General features: G+C 41.9%; 1 protein-coding gene across 3 annotated transcripts in view; it reads left to right on the forward strand.

Moving 5' to 3' along the window:
- The window catches only part of PHF21B (PHD finger protein 21B), a 164,434-nt gene that overhangs the window by 89,398 nt on the left and 57,345 nt on the right, over window positions 1–17,691 (forward strand). For all 3 annotated transcript variants that reach the window (XM_030480322.1, XM_030480324.1, XM_030480323.1), the window contains one exon: window positions 9,936–10,253. In XM_030480322.1, coding sequence (XP_030336182.1) covers window positions 9,936–10,253 — 318 coding nt within the window. The remainder of the gene's footprint in view (window positions 1–9,935; window positions 10,254–17,691) is intronic.

A 17,691-nucleotide genomic window follows, 5' to 3' on the forward strand; every position in this document is an offset into this window, starting at 1 on the left:
CAGAGACTGGGGTGAAAGAACACTACTCACTGTGCTGCCAAGCCATATGGGTTTTTCATTAGTAAGGTGTGCCAATAGCTGATGGGTTTTGCAAAAAAAACCTGTTCATAATTTTGCCTTCCTCTTCTGTCCTTTGAACTAAGCACTCTCTTCAGGTTTTGCAGCAAAATCTAGAGTTCAGTTTCATTCCTGTACCAACATTCACTTACAAAAAAGAGCAGAGTCATGTGGGTTCAGGTCCATGAGCACAGGGTGGCCTTGCCTCTGGCCACTGCTGCCCATGTGCCAGTTGGCAGTTGTCCATGTGGCCCCAAGAGCCTGGATTTGGACAGAGGTGCCTAGATATAGGCACTCAGTTTGGACTGTTTATTTCCCCTTCCTCTTTGTTTGCTTTCACCAAAGCTATACTTCGGAGTGTTGGAAAATTGAAAGGTTGCTCCGAGCAGTTTCATGACTACCATGCAAATATGCTTGCTGTTGGAAAACAGTAATCACTCCAGAGTAACACAGTAATACTAAAAGCTTGTGCTGTCAGGATGAAATGTGCATATGTAGAATTGCTGGGGAAATGTCTGTACAAGGTCTGGAGATGAAGCAGGGATTTTTTGCAACTTATCCGGAATTTCTGATGGGAATACTTCACAGCTGAAGCTCTGCCTTCCCTTGGGGGAAATGCAACCATTTAGCTTCTTTCTTCTTTATATGTATACTGTGGAACTGATGGTTTGATCCCATGGGAAGTCTGTATCTTTTCACAGTTACATTTGTTCATTTCAGGATGTTTCTGTATTATCTGGGAAAAAGGCGGGGGGGGGATAAAGAAAAAAAAATCAGCTTAATTGATTGTATTGCCAGTTCTTCCTGCCACACCAAGGAGGATGGGCATTTCCAAATTTGATTTTAACCTAGGGTGAAGGAGGGAGAAATCAAAGAAATTACTATCAGGTCGGGGGTGGGGGGATGGGGGAGTGGGTTGGTGGGAGGCGTATGGAGGGAGGGAATGTGAATCAGGAGGCAGCAGCTTTGAAACTGGATACAATAAATTACTCAATTATTGTTTATTTTTCTTATTGCATGCAGTTGCATCTCTTTTTGCCTTGCTTGATCACAAGAAGTAGCATATTTTTAAGCAAAAAAGAGAAGCCCTAAGACTTCACATCTTAGGCTGGAGACATACTAGGATGCAAACTTTAATGACATTCATGCAGAGGAAGAGAAAATAGTGAAGCAGAGTACTGAAACAAAAGGAGGCAGGGTATCAAGAAATGCAAGCTTTGATGCTATTTAGAAAGGGTCTGGATCCCATGATTTATCTAAAAATGACAAGATGCCCCTCTAAAAATGCAAATGTCTGTACTGCATCTTGTAGCTATAATGAATGAGTCTTTCACACAATGGAAACATTCAACTTGTTCTAGGGCACTTACTGTGGCTCCATATGCTGAGCTGCATGCGCCTGGCCTTTAATCACTCTGCCTTTGTTTTTTCAAAACTTAAATTAGAAGCACATTAGTGTTTATATGGTGTACACTGGTTTCGAGTTTTATGTGTTTGTTTGGGGAGAGCTGTTTTTGGTTTTACCATCAAATAAAGCCAGATGAATGCGGTCCTCTTGAATGCACAGGACATGGCAAATCATGGGAAACTTAAGTTGGCAACAGCAAAAGGATGTAAATTTTGAGCTGCTAATGTGAAGTAGCTTTGGGGCTAGGGGAGAACCCTTGTTACACAGCAGGGAGCCATTTAAACCCTCCTCTGACCTGCCAGGAGGATGCCTGCATGCTTTCTAGTTTATTCAAAGTGAGATCAAGCCAAAGTTTTCCTGTGTTGTAAGTTTGGGTTTAAAAGAAGCATTTCATAGACATTCAGACTGAACTGCAGTCATGCTGCTATGGACCTGATCCAGAGCACAATGAACCCCATCCAAAGGCTGTCATTAACAGGAGCTTTAGCGTGGGCTGCATCTTACTGTTACCACTTTACTACGCAGTTTTTCTTGGGATTACGGGAAAGAATAGAGATCCATCCGTCAAATCAAATAGGAAACGAACTACTCTTTCCTTGAAGATTTTTTGGGAGGGGTTTGTCCCACAAGCATAATATTTAATGTTCTGGAAGCATATATGCAGCGTATGTGGGAGTGGGCACACATGTAACTCTCTTGTAACTTTTAAAAGCTCCGTTTCTGACAGGAAAAGTGGGCTAATTAATAGGAGTAGCAGACAAAATGCCAGCTTGTAGATTTGTTTCCCCTGCAGAAATTGGCCCCCCTGTTAGACTGCTCCTTCTTGATCTGATGTAACAAGAAGAGAGAGTCAGCTGTGAATCAAGCGCCTTGTTCTCATTTCCTTGATCATTGACATGGTTTGGGAGAGAGAAAGGAGGAGGGATTATTTGTGAGGTTATTAAAAAAAAAAACCCCACCCTAGCTCCCCCTCCTCCTCTCCTTCAAGATGCACAGGCACTTCCAGAATGTTCCATAATATGAATCTGACTTTTCGCATTAAATATCATCCTCTTTCCCCCCTACTCCTTGTTAGTTAAAAAGTGCTGTTTACAAGTCACTAAGCAGATAATTCTGAGCTTTGATGAGTGGATTGTCAGTTAGCAATACAGTTGAAAACGTGTTGGTTTTTTCAGTCAGCAAGCTGTTTAATGGTTTCAGAAATTAAAGGCTAATTGCACTTGAGTGAATATGTGCTTTTCCAAGCCCACTGATACCATTATTAGGGTGTTTACCAGTTTGGAAAACTCTCTCTTTACATAAATCTGCTAATTCTTCGTTGCTGCCCTGTCTTGGAAAGTAGCCACGCAGAGAGTTTTGGCCACATCAGACTGACAAGCTGGGGTGGGGTTTTGTGGTGGAACTTTAATCGTTTCCTGTTGTCGCATTTCTGTGCTATAGCTTTGCTTGCAGGGTTGTACAAGTTTGTTCACGTAACATTCATGTTGTAAATGATCCTTTGTGAAAGAAAACTGCATGTCGATATTCTCATTACGGTATCAAGGAGATAAGGAACGTCATTGTCTTCAGAGGATAAGTGAGAAATACAAGGGTAGATTTGGTAGCGGAAAAAGTTTAGCTTTTGTATGCTGCAATATGCTTCTGCGATATATAAAATTGCTGATGTGTAGAAGAGCTTGGAAATGCTTCTGAAACAGATTTTTAATAGCAATAACGTTAATGGAAGCCTTTCCTGGAGAACAGGGCTGGTTGGAAAATCCAAAGCCATTGCACCTTAATAGAAAGACTGTTTCATTATTTCCTGGCATTTGCTTTTCTTCTAATTAATGTCATACACAGAAGGGGTAATCATTCAGCCATCTTTCTAGCTTAAAAAGAGTCAAAGATTAAAAAACAAACAATTACCCGACATAATTAATTTGAGAGGGGATTTTGGGGGGTATGTTTAGAGGAGGGGGGTTGTTCCCCTCTTCTGTTCCAGGCAGTGTTTGTCATTCTTTGGCAGGAACGACTAATTTATTGTCTGACTCTCCAATCTGGATTCATACAGGGCGGCTTTCATTCCCTCCCCCGCCGCCAAAACTCTTCTGATGTGCTGTGTATTTGTTTGGGAGGGGAAAGCGGAGGGGGGGGAAGGGAGAAGGTTATATGTTTCTGACCTGCTTTACTGCTTTTCAACTGAAAGTAAATTAATGCACACACTAGATTCCCCTCTGCTGTGCTGATTGGATCCTTGTGCCGATTAAATATTTCACACTGATAGAGGGATGCTGAAAGCACTCAGCTGGTAATGTGGTATGTACATCAATGATACAATAACTGACTTTCAGGTTAAAGTCAAACAAAACCCCCAGTTTGCTGCAGTTTTGATTAGAATGAGTTTCACTTTGAATTTAAATCCTTGAGCCTGCTGCAGCGATGGCTAATTAACTGAGATCTGATAGAGAAAAAGGAATACATTCTTACTTCTAATGACAGGCAGGCAGGAAGTTGTCAAAAAAAAAAAAAAATAAAAGGAAAGAGAAAGAAAAGGGAGAAGAATCCAACAGACAAAAGAAGCCTTAAAAAAAAATCATAATGCTGAGATTGTACTTTAGCACACGTAAGCCTCCCTGCCCGGGTTTCACCCTCAGCCTCCTTTGGCTGAAAGTCCACCCATGGAAAGGCTGTTTCCATCGAGTCCCAGGTTTTCTTCAGCTATTTTTTTATTTTGGGGTTTGTTTTTTTAATCCTCCTGACAGAAACTAACAGCTGAGTTCCAGAGTCGGGCAGTCACTACCTCCTTGGTTATTAACTGTGCTTTTGGGGGCTGCCTTTAGGAAAAGCAGAGGCACAGGGGTTTGCTAAGAGAGCAGCCGAGGGCGTGTCCAGCAGCCCTGGCCTGGAGGAAGAGCAGGAGGAAAGGGAGGAAGGCTGCCTGCCCACTGCATACCACACATCATGCCGCGCCATGCTGACCCCTCCTTGGGGGTCATTAAAAATACTTCTGTCGAGCAATTTCTCCTCCCTCCCCTCCTTTCTTCCCATCCCTTCCCCCCGCCCCAGCCTGGGCATCGCAGGGAGAGCGCTTGCATCAAACTGACAGGTCATTTACCAAGAGATTGGCAGGAGGAACTATCCCAGCCTTCCTTTAAAACGCTCCTCCTCCTCCTCGGTTGCACATCTTGAACAGTGTTACATCGAATACAGTATTTCAGGAACAGTGCATAAAACTTTTCCATGTGAGGTTCTTCATTCTCTTTGTATGAAAACATGTTTTACAGTCTTCTTTTTGGGCATAGGCAACCTGGTGCCCAAGGGTTGTATGCAAAGGGAAGTGTTTTTTATGGAAGTCCAGGGATAAAATACAGACGACGGAGCCTTCGACCTCCATAAACACCCACCAACCTCCTGTGGGCGCCTCTGTATGTGTATATACGATGCTCAGCTGAAGCCCTGCTCATTTCTGTTTCAGTGTATAAAGTTTTACAGGTGGTTGGTTCGTGACTTAAGGCACAGATCAGGCAGGATCAGCGGTGTATATAAGTAGGAATTTGGAAATGCATGAGGAATACTTGGAAATTCATAGGATTGTACCAAAATCCTAAGACACTATACTAAAGTGCCATAGCTGGTGGCCTGTCTGCAATGCATTTGTGTGTTGTCACTCTTTGAATATTAAATATTCTGCTGTTCAAGAGAATTTTATTGTGACAATTGAGTAAATGAACAGAGGTCATGGCCCTTATTGCTGGAGAAATCTGTTCAGCTGTTTTGCATGCAGAACCTTAGATTAGTGCCGAATGCTAAATTATTAATTGACAAGCCATCATTTTGGTTTGAAAGTGGATTGACAGTCTTCTGTAAGCTAAATAAACTCTCAGGGTTATGCCAAATATTTTCTCTTAGCCATGGGGCCACTAAGGAAAAGAACTGATATTGCTCTGAAAACAATTCCAGTTTTTCACAGTAAAACTGCTTTGTCAGGAGAGCATTGTTCTAGAAAGATTAATGGACTGAAGTCTCTATCTACATCATGTAGGTGTTAAAATATAAATGTGATGGACAGTGAATTTTAGATCCTTTTTAAACAGATCTCGTATTTTACTAGGAAAACGTGAAGATTTGTTGAGAGGCATGTGTTTATTTTAAATCACTGCCATGGCAAACAGCGGCCAATAGCTAAGTATTCCTCCACTGTAGAGTATGACCATATTCCTATTTGAGATATATGTGTGAAGTAAAGTTGACATCGTATCAGTGAGGTTTTGAAGACGGGATGTAAGCTGCAGCAGAGTGAAAATGAAGGAACCAAAGCCTTATACTAAAAGTGATGCTGTCTCTGCAGTGTACGTGCGTTCGTATACCGTATTGCTCAGGGTGTGTATCATGACAGCACAGCCCCCTTCAAGTCCTTTCTCCCTTTGCTCTTTCCCTTTCTTTATTCAGTAAACAGAATGGTTCATGGAACATGAGGGGAGAAATATCATTTGAGTAACCACTGGTAGGGAGACTAAAACTATTGCACAGTTGCTTCTCACCTGCAAACCTTTACAGCATAGACCTCGCTAGAAAGGAGAGGGTGGGGGGAGAGAGGGCTTACATGTACAGATAAATAGAAAGGCCAGAGTTATTTTGATACATATGGAAAAAAATATTAGCTCTGCTTTGAATAGTTGAGACCGTGCCACATACAAGATGGGAAATCATAAACAAGTGGCAGCTTTCCAGCACATTGTAGTGTGTTTGCATGTGACTGGCATACATATTTCAAACTCCAGTTTGCCTGTGGCATCCTGCAGTGAAAATGAAAGTTGTGTTGCTATTGAAAAGGTGCTGCTTCAAAATTGGTGTATTGTAAGAACTGTTATGCTGTGGATGAGAAGCAGCGACCTGCTTTCCAGCATTTAAAGCCAGTATTTTCTTCTCTTTTAGCTTTTCCACTATATCAGCACATGTTTTCAGCTGCAGTGTCCAAAGCTTACTTCGTTTCTTATTATTCATAATTCCAAGAGTGTCAAAGAATATGTTATGCTCACTGATTCTCAAAATGCAGATTTTCTTTCTCTTTAAAAACCAAGACTACTCTTTTAATTATTCTGGAAGAAATAGAATACAGCAGATGTATGGTTTTTTGAGGATTTTTTTTTCATCTCTCATATCATCATTTTTGTTTCTGCCAACACTCCTTTATCAAGGTTTTCATGAAGGTATAAGGTAAAAACAGTTGTTACAAAGAAAAACTGTGTAACAGCTCATCTCCTAACCAACATAATCTGATTAAGGGGTGTATTTTTTAAGTTGGGTAGGTACATTTTCAGAAAGTGAACAAATGAGACACAGCAGAGATACTGTCGCTGCTTTCTCCCAAACAGACAAATTTTCAGTAACTCTCTTTTGGAAGCTAATCTTGAGCACCTGATCCTTTGTATCTGCTTCCATCTTTAGTTTCTAAAATTTGCAGTTATTTAAATAAATTTAGCCCAGCATTACTCCCCAGGGAGGTGACTGGCATGAGCTGATTGGTCCTTTTTCCCTATATTTACTTAAAAAAGAGGCCAAACCTAAATAAAAATGAAAGTTTTCCATTAGGAGATGAATGTTCAACTTGACAAGCATTTAACATTTATCACGTTTAGAATGAAACAAGCAGTAAACCTTATTTCCTTAGCTTTTTGGGTCACATACAGATGAATAGACAGGTTTGTCAGTTTATTAGGAAAATACTACCACATATCACATGCAAAGACACACAAAACTAACTCACTGTTAATACAGATAAAGAGAACAGTGGAAATAGAATGAATGGTGGTTTGAGTACTGATTTTTTTTTTTAATTTCTCTACAGAATTTTTGCTTTTGTATTTCTTGGTACCATTTCCTCCTCTGGAACAAGACAAAAAGCAATTACTTGCTATTGAATTTTGTCAGGAAAGTCATGATCGACTCCTACTTAATTTACTTGCTTTTTCCACTGAGATACCAAAGATTGTGGGTCTTTTGGGATCATGGAGTTTTGTTTGCTCAGATATTCTTGAACTGATGGAGAGAAAAGTAAAGCTGTACCAAGACCCCTAGACTATTACATATTAGGAATTTTATTTCGGTGAAAATGTGAAATCAGTACAGTAAAACTATGTATTTATGTGAGAAGTTTTCCATTCAGTAATCAAAATGTTCATGTCTGAGGACAAATGCTAGAAGACACTTCATCAATACAGTAACCTACCAGGGAGAGCAAATGCTCATAGTTCCACAAAAAAAGAAACCCTGGTGCTACTGATGTTGGCAGCATACCTCTGGTTGTCTGCAGGTGAGTTAGGATTTCACTCCTGGACTAACTCCAGTTAAGTGATGGATTTCTAGGACTGTAAACCAGGTTTAACCAATGTAACAGCATTTCCCAACAGTCTGTGAGCTTTTAGCATTTCTCGCATGACATAAATCAAAACAAAAATACAACCACAAAGCTGAACTCTTAATCTGAACACTTTGTGTCACTGTACAGGTTAATAAGGTGCCATGCAAGGAGATGTGCAGTAGAGTAGGAGAGATGGTATTCAGCTGTCCTACACGCACTTGCTTTGCATTTGTATCACCACACTGCTGGGGCATTCAGTAAGTACAAAGAACAGCAGTGGAAAACTACTACGACAAAACAGAGAAATAGTAGTTGGGTAGAATTTTGTCATAAGAAACTTTTCCCACCTACATAAAACACACCTGACCTTCTTGGCTTTCACTTGAGTACTTTTAAACACATAGATGTATTTCTGTACTGAAAGAAAAGTTCACTCTTTCCTCTTCAAAGGATCTATGATGTGCAACAGCATAGCCTAAGGAACATATTGCCAATGCTTCCTTGGGATGACAGTTAGGGAGAATGAGAGGTAAAGGCAAAAGTGAACAAAGCTTAAAACAATTTATATGAAGTCATCATTACTAGGATAATGCTGTCATTAAAAACGACATTTCTTTATATTATAATATGAAGCAGATATCTGTGACAAAGTGCATGCTTGCTATTTCATATAAACACAAAACCTACAGTTCCCGGAGCAAACATATTTGGCAATTAAGGCTTTACAGCCTTAAAGTGTATAATGAGTTTAAAGGTAAGAAGGAAGCTATTTTCTTAGAAGTCAGTTATTTTTGTACCACTTGATGTACGTAAGTAAGACTTGCAGCTTTGATTCTGGAAAGAACTAAGCAAGACTGTGACTTTATATACACACAGATATATATATCTCTCTACGCTGTATTTTAAACAAGCAAAATTGACAACAAAACTCTTAATGACTTTACTAGTACAGCAGCAGACCTAGAGAAGCAGTGGCCTTTGGTGGAAGGCTACACGTTAGAGGTAATGGCATTGAAGCCAACAGGACCGGACAGCGAATGAAGTTACATACAGGCAGAAGTCTCTGCAGGACTAAGTACCTTTGATGTCAACTCTTGTAAAACTGAGATGTTTAATACTTCGAAGTATCAAAAGAGGCTTGACCCAGCATTTTTTTTTTCATCCTTACATATACCCAACCTGCCTAAACGGTTGGACATAATGATCTTAAAAATCTTTTCCAACCTAGTTGATTCTACAATTCTGTGATTCTAAACATCATTAATAAGCACAGCTTCTGAGATTATTTAAAGTGCAACAACTTTATAGAAGTTTTTTTCTTCTCAAAAGTGAGCATTTTGCACATACTGGCATTTACCATACAGCAACTTCACAGCGCCTATAGAAATCTCACATGCAAGTCTTTTAAGAGATAGGATAAGAAGATCATAGTCAATGTATCCCTATTACAAACGACAGAATGGCCACTCTGTAGCAATTTAAAAGCACAACTGTTAAGAAAAAACGGAGAACAGCGAGATAAAATGGGTGCTATGGAGAAAAGTTACCGGGGGGCGGGGGGGGGGAACAAAACAAAACAACAACAGATAGTGGAAGTTCGTGAAGAGGGGAGGGAAGGGAAGTTAAAGGGAAACCAAAAACCCGGCTCCGACGTGAGGCTGAAAGAACACGAGAAGTAGCGAAGCGCTGAGGTAAGGTGAGCACGTGTAAGGGATTTTCAGACCAATGGAAGGAAAAGTTGAAAATAACGTTCTTTAAGCCTTTTATTATTAATTAAAGCTGCAGTATTATCTAGAGCTATACCCGGATCATTAGTTCCGGGCATAAACAGATACCAAAAGACTTTGGAAACCCCTAGTGAAAGGGCGACTTCCTGAGCGAGGAGGTGAAGCCTAACCTGTCCCCTGCCCGCCCCTCCTTCCAAAAAGAAAATCGTAAAAAATATAATTAAAAAAAAAAAAAAAAAAAAAATGGGGGAATAAACCCAAACCCGTGTTGCCGGGGCCGAGCCCGGCAGGGGCGCTCCAGCCGCTGCGCTCGAGGCGGCCGAGCGGGGCCGGGGGGGCGGGATCCGGCTGCAGCCCGGCGAGTGACGATGCCGCTTCTCTCTCCCCTTCTCTCCCCCGGCAGAAGCTGGCGGTGCGGAGCTGCCCCGCGGCCGTGCTGGTGGGCACCGGCGCCAGCGGCAGCGCCAAGCCCGGCGGCGTCCCGGCGCTCCTCAAGGCACCCGGCGGCGGCGGCAGCGGCGGCGGCGGGAGCCCCAGCGGCAGCCCCGGGCAGAGCCTGGCCATCTCCGTTGTGCCGGCCAAAGCGCCCATCGCGATGGTGACGGCGCACCTCAACGGCGGGCTGGGCGTGGAGCCCCCGCAGACCGCCCCCATCAACCTGCAGACCACGGCCAAGCTGCTCGGCGCCCGGCGACCGCCCGAGCTCGGCTCCAACGCACAGGTAACGCCGGGCGGGCGGGGGGCGGTGCGCTGCGGGCTCCGCCGCCGCGGGGGGCGGGACGGGGCGGGGCTGGCGCCCCGACGGGGCGGGGAGGGGCGGCTGCTGGCAGGGGTGTTGTGGGGTCTACAGGTGGTGCTGGGGTTCCAAGTGCTCCCAAGGCATTCGCCCTGCTGCCCTGGAAGGGGGAGGGCTTCTCCCGCGGGTGCTACGGGGACCCTCCGTCCCACAGCGACTGTGGGTGTTTGCCCCCTTGGGGTACGGGGGATTCCCCATCTTGCCCGAGGCAGAGCAGGGAGCTGGGCTGAAGCCCGGGGCTGCGGGTGTCCTGAGGTTCTGGGGGACAGACAGGTCCTCTCATTTCTGACAGCGTGGGTGGGATGCGGGCCCTTCGCAGAGGAGAGCTGCGCTGAGCGGAGAGGAGTTGGCTGCCTCTTGTTGCTTGCTCCCAGTTCTGTCGCTATTTTTCTAATTAAGCAGCAGTTACTTAAAACCAACAAGGTTATATGTAAAGAAGTGTTGGTTGCCATGTCGCAAGCTTAGAGACTGGTTGCAGAGGTGGAGGGTTTCCTGACTGTGCTGACATTTCACGTACCCATGGCGTGTGCCAGTACCTTTCCTCACTTAGGCAGAGGGACCAAAATCATATCTGTATGGGGGCTGGCAGGCTGTTGCTTCCAGGTTCAGGTGTATATATACATATGTCTTTAATGTTTATGTTCTCAATAATGTAAATATGCAACGAATGGATTGAATTCGTGAAAGGAGGTCAAAAGAGGAAGGGATGCTGTTTGCTGGACGCAGCAGTCTGCAGTCTGTTAACAGCCACATAAAAGAAGTTTTTGCTCCAGTCACAGTATGTGTTGAGAGAAAGCAATGATGCTAATGAAATTAAAATGTGAAGAAAGTGACGAAGCCTTCCTGAAACTTTGGAGAAGAGAATGTAAACTATTACTGCTGTCATTGGAAATGTGGATTTCTTTTCTGCTTTCTTCACATAGAGCCCATGTTACTCTGGGGTTTTTGTACTTTAATTCCCCTTCACAAGCTCAGGATATGAATCCCTAATAATTAGGAAAGAACACGATATGGTTAAGGGCAATAGGCAAACTGAACCTGAGGACATTTGTAAATGAAGGTTATGTTGGAATGCTTGAGGCTTTTTAATACCCAGGAAGCCCCTTCCTAAACACTGGACAGGGAATGACCAGCACCTACTGCATCCTCTAACAAACGGAAAGCACATCCATCCACTTTGGGAAACAGATTGGCCTGTCACTTTTTCTGGAGAAATAGCTGATACACTAAAGTAGCTGTTTGGTAACTTTTATTTTGAATCCCTGTTCTGTATTCATCCAGGGTAATTTCCTTTATTGAAGGTGGGCTTTATGCTTTATTGGAAAGATACTTGGCACTATCCTAGTAGGTATTTCATAGAATCCTGGCAAATAACTGTAAATGATAATCATATAAAAGATAAAATTTTCAGTATTTCAATGGTCTATCATTTTGTAAAAGACTATCTTTTACTGTCACTGTCGGGAGCCATAGGAAAAAAAAGAACCAAATCAGTGAAGGAAGAAGCTTGAAATAGTATTTAATGTGTTTAGCCTGAATTGTGACCTAACAGTGTCAGATGCTGGAGAACAGAGCTGGTTAGAACAGTTGCCTGCAAGCTTGTGACTTCTCTAAATGTTGTTAAAGGAAAAGACTTTCTAACCTGGTAAACTAATGTGCTGTTGAATTATCCATGGTACTTCCCATTTATCTCTTCAAAAGGACAAATAGGTTCCTCTTCCATCTTCCACATTCTGCAGTTGGTGGTGTACTGCAACCTGCTGGAGCAGAGCACTGACGATCATGCACATGTTTCTATTCTATGTTCTCTCAAACCTGAAACAGAATTTGACCTGTCATTACAACTTTTCTCACAAAGAACAGCTTAATTTTATGCAGAAGCTTGCTGTTATTGGAATAGCATGGGAATACTATCCAGCATTTGGGGTTTGCCTTGGTTTTGCTAGAGGAAGAGGTTCAGTGTTTTACTTTAGAAATGTCTTCTCATTGCAAGTTTTCAACAAATGTAATTTTGTGATTTAGCATCTCTAATTATGTTAGTTGTTTATGGAAGAAGAAGCTGAGCAATGGCAAGTTTCTAAAGCAGAAAACTGTAGTGATTTCTTCTATTGAGGATACTAGTCAGCAGGCATGGGTAAGAACAATTAGAAATACTGAATTATAAATGTAAAAAAATGCAAGCTGACCTTTGGTCTTAAGCTGTCAGGAAGATTAGTGCAGGATTGCATGTTAATTATCTTTTACCCAAATTAAATTTGTTTTGTAAGGTTTCTTTTTTGGGTCCAGTGAAAAAAAGAATCTGTTCTTGCTTCATGCTCAGTATTCTTGATTGTTCCCAGAGTGGTAATTACAAATCAATAGCAGTAACACCTGAACTACAATCACTGTAGTGTTGGAGGGAAATTTCATTGTTGACATTTATTAATAAGCATTTACTTTCTCTTCTTTTTTTCTTTTTTTTCTTTTTTTCTTTTCTTTTTTTTTTTTTGGCATTGTTATGGCTCAGAAAAGTACTTTTTTTTTCTGCTGAAATATATGAAGTTTGCGAGGTGGAGGATAATGACAGCTTTCTGCAAACTGGGTTAAAGTGGCAAACTGATTGTAGTAAATGAGATTACTGATGTAGCCTATTCCTCTGCATCTGCAAAGTGAGGGAAAGGGCAAGGGCATGAAATGTAGTGTTATGAGTTTCTGAGCAGTGGTTTCTGCTCAAAAGCATTTAAGGGGATCAGGATGTGTGTATGGTCATCTCAAGTGGTATCTAGCAGGAAGAATGAAATGCTAAGTGAAACTCAGCAGAAAAAAATAGGTCATCAAACACTGTAATCTAAATACAGAATTTTCAAATATAGATGGGATTAAATGTAAGTTTGTTGCAGAATTTTCATTTGGGTAGCTGCGTGTCAGCATTTTCTTTTTAAGCTGTTGTTTACCCAGCAGATTTTTAAAGTGATTTTGAAATGTCGTTGACTGTAATGGAAGCCATATCTGCACTGAAAAAAGTATCTAAATAAATATATGCACAACATACTAGAAGATTGCTTAGATATATCTCACATGTTTTATAAGAAGCAGGAAATCTTGCAATATTAACAAAGACTGAAATCTGTAGGCATTGGAAATTGTGAGATCCAGAAACTAGTGCTAGGTCTACACTATTCCTTGGCAACCTTTCAGTGTCAATCCAGAGTATGAAGACATGACTGATGGAGCTACATTGATGACAGTATATGTGCAGGGATGTCATGGCTCTTTCTCCTGCTTAGAGAAATGAAGGTTAGAGCTTCACTTGGATGATCTGGAGCAAGTTATGTTGGCAAAAGGAGAATTTCGCTGGCATAAGCTGAATTTTGCTGGCATATGCTGTATACACGCTAGGACTGCTTTGCCTTCAGAGAATAGTTATTGCTGTTCTGTATAGAGAATGCCCTAGAGCTACTGGGTAGTTGTAGGATATCAGCATGCCTGTACCTACAAAGTACTTTTGGTATAAAGAGATTTTAATATAAACCTCTCAAATAACATTTGTACTGTAATGGTATTTTTGTGGCATTTGCTATTTCCTATCCTAGCCACCATTTCCTGACTGAAAGCAGGATCTGAGGTTGCTTTGCTGAAGGACAAGGTCCCATCTGCTGTGCTGGAACAGTGTACTGGGTAAAGAAAATGCCCCTCCTCATTCTCTTCTAAATAGCAAAATTGAGGGCCAGCAGGCATCCCAGAACCTAGTTTGGGGAAAGCAGAAAGCCATTTGGCCGTTTGAAAGACAGCTGGATCAGCCAGCTATTAGGAGGGCAAGCAAAGAATGGGGAATACAGCTTTCAGACCACTCGGCTGCTTTTCAGGAGCAGCCTGAAAAGAAAAAAAGCACTGGAAGGGCATATCTGCCCTGGGCCATGAAGCACCATGATACAGGCACACAACATTGCCCCACAGGAATGTAGTGCAGAGTGGCTCTGTCAGCGTCCTGGAAGCAGTATGCTAGGTACTGCTTAAGGTAACCTTTGCATCTCAGGCAGCTCCACTTCTTTAGTTCCAGAGAAACGTTTGCTATCTTAACTTTATCTGTGCAGCCCAGCAGTGTTCTCTGTATATACCTGTCGTGTGCTGTATGTGTACTGGTCACCTACTGTAAATCCCAGAGGCTTCTGAAGTGTGAAGTGGATATTAGGTGCAGGAACATTTGGATACTGCTGTAATGAAAGAGCTGTCTCTTTTCTGTGTTCCTGGTGTGATGCTCCATCCTCTATTACTCTATGTGGCTCTTAGAAAATATCTTAGCAAGGTACCGGCTCCCTGTCTGTCCATCAGAACTCTACAAGTAACAGCATAAAATCTGCTTTTCTCCATGCTTTCCTTTTCATGTGTGTATTCCCTGGGTCAGCTGGAGAAAAGTTTGGCAAGCTTCCCCATGCACATGTGCTGTTGTGTCTCGGGGCTTGTCTATATAGGGAGGTTATTTCAATGTAAAATACAGTATGAGGATTTATAGTGCTATAAATTCTTGGCAAGATAGTAAACTGTTCTCCACAAATGCTTCATTAACTCCACAGCTCAAAGAACTGCTTGCATCCGTGTTTAGATTGAGAAGGCTACATGGATATCTTTTTTTTTTCCCAGAAAAAAGTGGGTTTTATACATGTAGGAGGATGCTCATATATACATCTTAGCTATCCGTGTATTCAATTTACTAGAAAACACTGCATTCCAGAAGTTTAAGAACATACCTCTGCCTGTGATGGCCATTTTTCAGAATAATTTATTTGTAGAATGATTTATGACCTTTTCTTCACCATCCCACTTAATGTGCTCTACTCTGCTCTCTGTAAAAATGTTTCCTCCGTAACTGGAAATCCACCTGCATGTATGACTAAGTCTTTTTGGCTTTTATTTATTATTTGTATCGCGGTAGTACTTAGATTTTTTATTTATAGATATATTTATCTGTATTGGTTATGTGGCTATATATAGCTTTATTCTATGATCCATGGTACCACAACGTCTGAGTACATGGCAATAGTTAATTTATTTTCACAATATGGAGTTATTACAACTAAGGTGCTATTTTTCCACATTTTGCTCAGTTTGGAAAACTGAGAAATAAAGGGTCAATTTATGCTTCTTCACAGAAAGCTCCCAGGGGTTGCCTTGGGAACGATCCTTGTATGGGCAGCAACACTACTGGTCTTTTCAGTAATTTTGAGAATGCCTCAGACATGTCCATGCTGCACACTCCATCTTTGGGAACAAGAAGTGACCCACAAGTCCTTGGAGCATGCTATGGCCCCTTTTAGCACTTGATATAGCTCTTTACCCATCTGCCTCATACTTCTTGATCTGCTGCTCAATTTTCAGCATCCACATTGATCTCAGTGTGCCAAGGCGCAGGCAGAAATAACTAGTGAGCACAGGGAAGGATGAAAGAAAGATCCAGAGGCTCCAAAAAAGTCTAGGGGAGGGGAAAAATTAAGACATTGCATTATGGATTATGACTACCATGGTCATTTTGGCAATGAACAGGAGGACTGGCAGTCTTGTTGGCATCAGAAGTATACCAGGCTGACTGTAATGTTTGTTGTAATGTACCAGAAAAATTGTGTTTCTGGAGTCCCTGGCTTCTGGTCTTACTGTCACACCAGTCATATCTTTCTCCAGGTATGGGATGACCAGCAATGGCTTATGAATTTCAAGATGTTGAAGAGTTTTGTTAAGGGCTCACTTGTGCTTCATTTTTTCTGGCACTGTGCTGGTTTCTGCATGTCTCTCCTGGAGGAACAGAGCAATGATTGCTTTGTGTGGGTGACAGTTCCTACAGACTTCCCTCAAATTGTGCTGTTTTTTACAGTCTCCTCAAATGTGAAGTGGGGGCTGGATCTCCTGCTGGGGCCAAATTAGCACTCTGAGCTATCTGCTTCTTCCAGATTATGAGGCAACTTGGTGTGGCAACAGTGTTCTATTAGGAATAACAATACAGGAGAGAATTACAAAGAAAGCTTGTGGCAGAAAGATTTTGAACAGGGAGGCCCAAGGATGAGATGGGTGTGGTACTGCACATGCTGTCATGTCCATGGGTTCATAAACCAGAGTTATTGTAGACAGAGGAATTCTGAAGTATAATCCTCCTAGAAAGTCTCCTGTCTATGGAGAGCTCCTAAGGACCAAAATACTTCTCTGGGATCCCACTTGAGCTGCTGTGGGCAGTAGCATAGGTAGGGAATTTTGCACCAAGAACTTTGCAGAGATTACAACAAGCAGAGGTAGAGACTGAAGTATTCCCTGTCCTAAATCCCACTAGAAATTCTGTTTGTGGTACGTGGGGCCAAGTGTCTTGCCTGGGGACACACAGATGCCCTTATAGAGAGTTGAAGTGGAGTCAAAAGCTGCTTGATTAGCCTTCCTATTTGGTCTCCATGGCAGACGCTGAAGAGTTACCTTTTTGAGGGAGCATCTGCTAAAGAGCATGTAATGCAAGCAGGCAAGACAAAATTTGTGGGGGAATCAGAGTGCAGAGAGATGAAGCGAATTTTGGGGTCACACAGCAGGAGAGAGCCCAGATTAATCCATCACAGTCTGACATTATATTAAGTGGAGTGCACCTCTCAGGCTTTTGGAAAGATGTCAGCCACACTGTGAGTATGAGTAGGAAAAAGACATTGGGTTATTTTAGTTCTGGACCTCAAAGGATTCAATATTACATACTCAATCTCCTGGATCATCCTTTGGTCGCTTTAAGACAAGTTATCTTCAGGAGGTATTTGTAAATGTAGAAGAGAACAGGTGGCTCAGCCAAATTAGATGAAAAAGGCAAGGAGAGGGGGAACCCCAAGGATTCACAGCCCCACATACCATCCAGTGATCCATTCTGTCATTGGGCTTTACTAACTTGTAACTCTACCATTAGAATGTTGTAAAGAGCATGGTAATTTTAGGAAATGGATTATAGAGTGCGTGGGACAGATTCTGCTTGTATTTACACCATCTTCGCTGTAGGTTTATTAAGGGAGGTAAATGAGTCTACTCCGTATTTAAATATGGGTAGCTAAGAGTAGGATTTGGCCTTACTATTCAGATATATACCGCATAAAAGCACTTTAAAATTTGTATTTCTTGCTAAATAGCATAAAATTACATCCTTTCAGGTTAATTAAACCGTTTTGCTATGCTGGTTGCTGTTGATGGGATATTTAAATGTCAGATTCAGAATAAGCACTTATGCTTCCTGATTATAAATGGCTTCCTTTTAAATATCCCAGACATATGTATATGGTCAACACATATAAAGTGCATGGATTTCTGCTTTTCTCAGTCTGCATTTTCATTTGGTCTACAATAGGGTCAAACACCCACTGGTATCAAAGACTGA

This window comes from Strigops habroptila, chromosome 3 (assembly GCF_004027225.2).
Source record: "Strigops habroptila isolate Jane chromosome 3, bStrHab1.2.pri, whole genome shotgun sequence".
In the NCBI taxonomy this organism is placed as follows: Eukaryota; Metazoa; Chordata; class Aves; order Psittaciformes; family Psittacidae; genus Strigops; species Strigops habroptila.